Source organism: Balaenoptera musculus, chromosome 11 (genome assembly GCF_009873245.2).
Source record: "Balaenoptera musculus isolate JJ_BM4_2016_0621 chromosome 11, mBalMus1.pri.v3, whole genome shotgun sequence".
Lineage (NCBI taxonomy): Eukaryota > Metazoa > Chordata > Mammalia > Artiodactyla > Balaenopteridae > Balaenoptera > Balaenoptera musculus.
This window is the reverse complement of record NC_045795.1, coordinates 82,231,032-82,240,011: the sequence shown is the minus strand read 5'-3', so window position 1 is coordinate 82,240,011 and position 8,980 is coordinate 82,231,032. Positions and strand designations below refer to the sequence as shown.

The 8,980-nt window shown below is 38.0% G+C and overlaps 1 protein-coding gene across 3 annotated transcripts in view; it reads right to left on the bottom strand.

Moving 5' to 3' along the window:
• Positions 1–380: 380 nt before the first annotated feature.
• TAFA1 (TAFA chemokine like family member 1) overlaps positions 381–8,980 on the bottom strand; it is a 488,787-nt gene continuing 480,187 nt past the window's right edge. For 2 of the 3 annotated variants that reach the window (XM_036869184.1, XM_036869186.1), the window contains 2 exons: positions 6,981–7,105; positions 381–1,497 (listed from right to left, as the gene is read on the bottom strand). In XM_036869184.1, the coding sequence (XP_036725079.1) occupies positions 1,480–1,497; positions 6,981–7,105 (143 nt within the window). In that variant the 3' untranslated portion in view covers positions 381–1,479. The remainder of the gene's footprint in view (positions 1,498–6,980; positions 7,106–8,980) is intronic. The other variant, XM_036869185.1, reaches the window with a different exon arrangement.

Sequence of the window (8,980 nt, the reverse complement as noted above, 5' to 3'; positions counted from 1 at the left end):
AGTACTATTATGCTCTACCAGGTAAACTAGAATTTAAGTAGATATTTCCTTCTTATAAGTATCAGCCGAGTAACTCTCAAAAAAAGAAGATGGACACAAATTGATCTTTTGGGGGGTGAGCCCAATATGTATCATCCATGTGATCACTATAGAAGCCCAATAATAGGGTTTGACAGTTCATCTTGCTGGCTGAGAACACTGAACTTATAGTAATGAATTTCTAGTTTTCAAATTATTAGAGTTGGAAACATTGGTTATGATGGCAGCAATGACGTCATGCAAACAATTCTGGTGGACTTTGTGTCACTAAGCGGGTGTTCTCTGGATTTGGCTAAAGCAGACTGAGGAAAAGAAAATGGCAAATGAAGAGGACAAGTAGATTTAGAAAGAAGTTATTTACCACTTTAATAGGACTGTCCAACATTTGGTCACAAGGGTCATTCTGAAACCTAATTTCTTTAATGGTCTTCCTATCTCACCAGAAGAGATCTGAATACTCTTGGAAAAAGCAAATCAAACATAGAAAGATGTGCTGTGATAAGACCTGTTGCTACAGCACCATGTAATTAATGATGTCAGACTTTGGATTTAATCAGAGGACATTTCTGCAGTCTAGGACAGCTAAACAAAGCCTTAAGACATTGTATTTACAGAACTTAATCCAGGGATCCATATTTGACCATCACTCTGCCAGAGTCTTAATAGCATGGTGGAGCGGCTCCCTCAAGAATCCTCATTTTTCTTATCTGTGGAAAAGTGAGTAGTTCTAAAAATATTTTCCTGGAAGAGGTTAGAACGGTTATCATATACCAGTTGAATATAAAGTATGGTTATGTAAGCCAAGCTTGCATGCTAATATTGCACAGGGTAGAAAACAATAAAACAGGACGATGTGCTTCCTTGGGCCATCTGGTAGAAACAGAAGGAAGCTTTTGACTCAGTATCGTTCTGATCTCTCAGATTCCAGGAGTCCACCTGTAGCTGGCCTTCCAGTGCGAGTGCCATGCCGACCTCTCAAAAGGGCACGTGATTTCCTTGCCGATAGAAAAAGAAATGACAACAAAACAAAACATCCAAAACTCAAAGAGGTACACCAGCCGCCTCAAACTGTGGTACAGTTCATTTTTTGAAGAGAATATATAATATTTCAAAATATTATATATACATATATTTCAAATGGTACAAAGTAACTATAGATCCAGATTAGAAGACAGTTGATCTTTCTTTGTGATCCCCAAAATTTGCATTGAGAAAACCCTTTTTTTCCTTAACCCACTTTCCATGGTGTTGACAAAATCTCCGGGTCTTCTCACTCTAGGAGACTTCGTGACACACAGTAAAAGCACTGTGATTATCTGGTAATCAGTCAAAGTGCAAATAAGAAATCCATTTGGCTTCTAATGTGTAAGATGTTTTAAATTCTTAAAATGTATTTTCCACAGAGTAGGTTTTCCTTTATTACTGTAACAAATGCTTCCGTTAGGTTCTTGGGTGAATCTGAAACCAAAGAAAGAAAGAAAGAAATTTCAGGGAGAAAACGAAATGAAGGCACAAAGAAAGGTGATAAGGCAGAAAAAGAGGACACCTTGAATTTTTAGGATGTTGCTTCTTTCAAGTGAACTAAAGTAAAAAATGTTCAAGTCTAGAGCAGTAGTTCTCAAATGGTGATCAGCTTATGGACAGGCCACCGTATTTTTTTTTATCAATTCATTAAATTAATTTTGCCACAATTGAGAAGACAGACTCTTGGAGCAATGCCTATCCAGGACTGGGTTCGTGGGCATGCAATCTAGCTGCAGGGAGCCCTTTGTCGAAAAGGGCCCCTCACTTGGTTTAATGACCAGCATTTGCCATCTTGAAATTATTAGTAACTTTTGAACAAGGGCCCCTGTGTTTTCATTTTGCACTGGGCTCTTCCTGCACATTACACAGTCATTCCTATGTCTGTCTGACGAGAATTTCATGAGTAGGAAATTCCATGGCCTTCTCATGTTGGTCTCTTGTAAGATGCAAAGGGGTGGCATGAGGTGAACTCATTGCCAAGGTCAGATCACGTTTGTTGAGGAACGTAAGAGACCTTTGCAAGGTGAGGAACTGTTCCACTCAAACAATGACATGGTGTTCAAGGGCAATCAAGGGCATACTCCTATAACTATTGATGCCATTTAATCCATTCAAATATGGTCCCAAAGACTCTTATATTCAGAAGGATGCATGCACGAAGAGTCACTGGTTTAGAGCATGAATGATGGTTCTAATAGAGTTGAAGGTTCTACTTTAGAGTTTTAGGACTTAAGGCATTTTTCTTCATCATCTCTTAATTTTTTATAGCTTAGGAATTGAGTATTCTGAGGCCAGGAGTGAAGTCCATTTAAAGCTTTCAGGGTTAGGTAGGAACAGTCATACACCATACACATTTGCATTCAAAACTTGGTTGGATCAGGGGCAGAATGTATGAGAAGTCTTCACACATTTTTTTTATTCTTCCATATAAATAACAGATCCTTCCAAACCTTGGTTTCCTACAGTCCAGTGGTGTTTATCACATTTTGTTTCACTGTCTTCTTTTTTACCGAAAGGAGGGAGAAAGCGTCATTTCCAAAACTGAACTGGAATTGCCTTTCTTTTATCTGTACTGACCCTCCTCCTCCCCTATCCCACCGAACCTTAGGCCCTAGCCTCCACAGAAGACCAGGGGTCGTGTCATGTCCACCATCACATTCCCAAGACTTTAATTTTAGATAACAGAGGCTTAATATTATTTATTAAAGAAATGAATGAGCGCACTTGGATCCAGGGGCAATTGTGATAGCATAGTTTATTCTTTAAGAAGATAGTTTACTCCTCTTTCCTGCAATCTCTAAATACCCCTCCCTGTCTCCTTCCCCACCATCTCTCTCTCTCTCTCTCTCTCTTTTAAAGGCATTTCTTGCAAAACGAATGGACTAGAGATCAAGATTGTGAAGTCTCTCAGAACATTTCAGACCTGGTGGAATTTTGAGGGAAGAAGCTGGAATATGTCAAAGCTGGTACTTTACCCTTCAGTAATATAAAAAAACATCAGGGTGATTAGAATGGGTGGAGATATATAAAGTTAGAGTTGGCATTAGAAGGATGATCCCAGGGCCTGTGGACAAATGATTGTGGTGAATTGTGTTGGGCTAGTCACAGAGAACACCAAATCTGACAAGATGGCTATTGTGGTTAGGTGTGTAATCTGAGGTCTTCAACTTACTCTTTTAGGAAATGAAACTTGACTCTACATTGTGCAGTAACTGTTGATTTCCTTGCTAGTGTGAAAGACATTAACATATTGGATTGAAGGAAATCCAAAGTTGCTTGATATTTCCCCAGGTATTCAGTCAGATTATGTTCTGGTGTTTTAATCTGCTAATTTTCCTTCCCAAGTGACTTTGGTTTTCTCCTCATTTTATTCCCCTCCTCTTCCTGTTCCCAAACAACCAATGTTCACCTTTTACATATAAATTATTACACCATTGTCAAACAACTTATTTCTTCTAAGGGGAAGTCTAGCTTTCTAAATGAAGTCATTGTTCCTGAATACACAGGGTATTAGATTTGTTCCTGAATGCATGGAATATAGCCTCCCCACCTATCAAACTTATGTTTTTGATATATCAGTTTAAAGAAAAGAGATAAACTAATAGGCATCTAAAACCATCAGAAAAAAATCTCTAGTCAATATTTAGGTCGGTTAGTCTTGCTATAAACTCCCAACAAAGCAATTTAATAAAACAATTGAAGCAATGATCAAGCAGGAACAGGGTTAAAATTTAGCCAAGAAACTTCACCCAGATGTACTAAGCTTCTCCCCAGAAGGTACCTGTTACCAGTTTTATTGTACCCCAGGCTGGGTTTTTGGAACATGTCTCAAACATGACTACTTTCTCTCTGTAGGGTGGCATTCAGGAAGCTTCCTCTTTCCCTATGATTTATTCTTCCGAATCTCCTGAAATGGAAGCCTTTGCTTAATTCTACTTATCTTTTCTCCTTCCTTCTAAGTTTTATTGTCACCCAGATCCAATTTCCCCAAGGTTTTCCTTAAGATTGTGGCCTGTTACCCTGGCTAGTCCACATTCTGGGGTGTCTGGTTGTTTAAATGAAACACTGAATTTCTAGTCTCCACCCTCCTTAAAAAATGAGCATCATAAAAATTTAAACTAGACCACATTTTGCACCATCTTTTGTTTATCTACATTTCAAAGAATAATGAGAATTTTCGCTCAGGATGATTAATTTGGAAGTAACCCATATAATAGGGAGGTTTTAGAAAAAAACTATATAGGGAAAAAGAACGAAGTCCCAGGAATCTTTCTTGCAAATTTCTTTACACTGAAGCTACTTTTAAAAAATAATAGTGTGACGGAAATTCCCAGTTGCCATTAGCAAGCTGGGTATATTTCTTCAGTTTTTTGTTTTTGTCTTTTTCTGAGAGAAAGAACTCTTTGAATCAATCCTACACATAAGAACAAAACAGGTGACTTTCTTTATTCTTCTTTTCACTTTAATAAGAATTTGAATTTTTTACCCTAAAGATTACCTCTTAAAGAACAATGAAAACATATGATTCATAATTAAAATACATCTGTGAATTAAACTGTTTTAAAAGTTAAATTGCTAGAGTCAACATTTGAAGTGTGTAGGCATATTTATACTCTGATGGGGAAAAATACACAGGGCATACTAGAAAAATTCATATAAAACCTATTTGTGGAGCATATGATCTAAGGACTGGTGTTGGCTGTTTATACAGAATGGAGCTCCTGTATGTGTCATCTAGACTTAATTGGTGCCTTTTGTATTTAAAAGTGCTTATTTCATTGTGAATTTCTTGTAAGGAAGGGAGGAGAAAATGTAAGTCAGTGTACTGTTTGGGTTTTCTTAACCCAAATTTCTCAAAAAATTCAGCTTTTCTAGTGTCTTCTTTTTCCACCTCTAAATACATTCTTGAGAATTCTTAGTTGACTTACGTGCCGCGCACATGGCTGTAGAGGATTCTCTTATTTCCTTTCCTGAAATGGATGCACACGTCAGAACAGGTGCACCCTTTGCTTTTAACCTGGCTGTAAGGCTGATTTATTTCTCTTATACGCTCAGCTGTGTGCACTGTGCCCAGCCCACCCGGGGGCGTAGTGAACACAGTGTGTACCAGCCTGTTACCATGATCCGATTCCACACCATACTTTGGTGACGCCGGAGAATGTCCAGGATGTATTACAACATGCCTGATGGTTTTAAAGTAGACTCTACAAAGGCCAAATCAAAAAAAGTGACATGGGTCACAAATAAGTAGCACTAACAATTTCTGTGTTTTGTTCCTTTATTTTCTATCTGCCAAAGAGTCTCCTCGTTGGTATTCTTGGAATTTCACATATCTAAATCCTGAAATGTTTTGATTTGCATTATTGCTCTTTACGGACTTTCAAGTCTGAAGGTACTATTAAAACAGGGCTCACCATCAATAAAGAGTGATTGGTTATCATTTGGAATAGGGAATGGAGATTTGGCAGAGGATATGTCAGCAATGTGTTTAAAACAATGGTGACTGGATTCCAATCATACTGGCCAAAATTCAGAGTGGTTTAAAACTAACTTGTGAGGGTATCTTCAAATTATTTGGTAAAGTCATCTTCAGGTAAAATGTAACCAAAGGGAAACCTGAAATCCATACTCTACCAACTAATTAAGATGATTTTGGGGGTAAGCATCAGGAACCGGGCTCATTTTCGAATACTCTCTTCTGTAGGTGTCTCATTGAAATGAAATATGATAATCCAGGCAGAGCTTCTTAGAGTATACAATTTCATGTTAACAAGCTAGGATGGTTCAGGCATCCCTCCTGGGTGCAAGCCAGGGAGGTATAGCCATTTACTGGCTAATGTGGTCAATACAGGCAACTAAATTTGACACACAGTGTCTCCACTTATTTTATATATATAAAAAAATTTTCTAATGGTGTTATGTTTTCTGCATCACAAAGAGGCAAGAACCAATTTTATTTTGTGAAAAGACAATTCTGAGAAGAAAGACCAAGGTAAGACTTATAATACAGGGGCTGGAATCAGAGATCCCCTTTTAAATTTGGGTCACCCTTTTGGAAGCCTGCAACTTCAACATATTGGAATTTGTATATGGCGAAGCTTGCTTTAAAAAATACCCAATACTTAAAACACATACACACATAACAGGGCTGATATTCATGTGGTACATGTACATATCACCATACTGGCTCTTAAAATATTGATATACTTTTGTACTAGTGAATAAATAGTTACTGTCTTAAGTACCCTGACCAAATGCCCTCCACACCCCCATCAGAACTTCCAGACTTTCCTACGGACCAGTATCTATAGGGTCAACGGCTGGCCTAGCTGTCCTCTCCAAACTGCTCCAGCATCATGACACCAATTCTGATGGGCTGGGTAGCCTCATACAGGTCATTACATATTTTGAAGCCAACTCCTGATTTAACCACACAAAGTAAGAAACGATTATTCATATCAGAGAATTCTTTCACCTCCCTAAAAGAGCATCAAACAATTCCTTTAAAGAACCTTTAGAAGATGGCTGCACTTAAATGCAGAACTGTTCAGGAAACCATCTGGATGAATTAGGCTAGACCCTTATTTTATTATCCATTCTGAGCACCATAGATATCAGATGCATAATCCAAATAACTGCCTCACGGCTCCTCTTTCCTTTGGCTGTGGCAACCTAGCTTTATTTATGACTCAGTAAGAGAAACACTAAACTGCTCAGTATGGAAAAGTCAAGTTCAATCTCTAACTTCTCTTTGATGGATGGGCACTGATCTGAATGGTTAAGAATAGTTTCTGTTGGGGAAAAGGCTTCTTCCTCTCCTTTTCAAAGCTTCTCTGGGTGCTGTTTGTAAATACAACACAAAGGCAAACAGTAGAGTTCGCAACACGCATGAGACATTTGAAAAAAAATGAACTTACTCTTGTGGTCTTGATTTTATTGCCTGTAGCGCACATCCATCCGGAATTATCAGGGAGTGTCTTACACTCTTCTCCTTCTAGACAAGGTTCCATCTCACACCACCATTTCCCAATCACTATGGAGGCTGTGCAAAGACAGGAAACAAGTGTGTATGCAATTCATCCAAACAACCTGGGCACGAGGCTGAGTTCTTCTACAGATGTTAATGCTCTTTGAAACACATTAGGTCCTTTTTAACCTTTCATGATTGGCTAAGAATACTAAGAAGAATGAGATTTTAACTTAAACATCTTAAAATGCAAATATAATTATGCCATCTGGTTTCATCAAGCTACATTTTGTCCACAATCTCCTTGTATGATGAAAACATACAGAATGGGGACATTTACTTTTTGGAGAAAATTTTGTGTTAAGTTTGTAGATCAAAGACCTGGTACTTTCTTTTCAGTGAAAGGGACAAAAGGGCTAACTGTTCTTCAGAATGACTAATCGAGCTATTGTTTTCAGAAAGGCCAGTTTATTCACCCAGCATTAGGGTTTATCTCCCACCCTACAGCCTTTGAGATATCAAAGGCTTACCAAAAAAGAAAAAATGAATTGACCAAAAGTATAAAAGAAAACCTGCAAAATTAAAACCAACAGTCATAATAAATGAAACTGTTTACAGTCAAAAGTATATTTGATACGAGCTGTGGTTTCCTTTCAATAGGTTTAAGGTGACATGAGTGGAACTTTAAAAACTTGACCCTCTGATAAAATAGCCCTATTTTTCAGGGTGATATTGAGGATGACCACATTAGAAAGCTGGCAATGAATTTAGTGGATGGATTTATAGCACACTTTTTTGGATAATGAGATTTTATAAAACTGGAGACTAGATTCACTCAGTACAAATCAAGCAGCTCCACATCTTAATATCCTGAGTGAAAATTTTTTCTGCACGAGCATGGGTCATTTCTGAAGCTGCTCAAGGCATTAGTTTTTTTTTACAAATCCACCTGGGCATTTTCCTGCAAAATCCTTAAAATGTCTGTGAGTGTTTCTTCTGTGATACTTTCCAAATGGCTGTCTCTACACTGGACTGAAACTCTAGGTCTTTATCTAAAAAAAAATTTGTCGCTTCCCAACCCCTCACATTTCCACCTTGTCTCCATCATGACGTTTAATTCTCACAACAACAAAGAACCCACATGACATTTCTTAACGTCACAGAAGATTAATCGTAAAATGAAATGGAGTCCACGCCACAGGGAAGCAGGAGCACATTAAAATTCTCTATCCACCCAGCATTCACTAGAGGGATTAGATTGCTACCTTAGAAGCAGAATGGTTTAAACGTCCAGACATCTACCTGCATTTAGGTTTCCCCCTTCTACGCTTTTCTTATTTCAGACTTCCCCTCCTTTAGAATACAGTCTTCCTCAAACTTTCCTTTGAATAAAAATTACTCTGCAGGATTATATATGCAAAATCATGTCTACTCTATTATACAGTCAATTTAAGGATTTTTTTCAAGGGTAACTTTGCCTGTATGTGATGCACGCCTTATATATGGACCAGACCAAATCGCCTAAGATGCAACTACATTGGATAGGGCAAGCAGAGGAAGTAAAATCTTGCATATAGTTCTATCCTTATGCAGGACAATGTGATAATTTTGGTAAAACACAGACTAGTAACAGAAAACACGAATCCTTCACAGGGTCCAAAATGATTATGAACGTTTTGCATGATTTTCTTTTTAACAACAGGTCTCAGCATCAGGGTATGGAGTAGAAGAAGAAGCTAGTCAGGAGTTAAGAGGCCTTATTTGTGTGAATTAATAGGTGACAATACTAAATAGAGAAGCGTATATTTTGACAGCAAGAAAAACATACGTAGCCTTGAAGGGGGAAAAAAAAATAAACGGCAAAGCTTCCAGTAACGTCAGATACAAGTCAGTGTTTGGCAGTGTTTATTGAGAGCCTTCAATCCGAGGCTCCCTTCCGGCTAGAGCTCA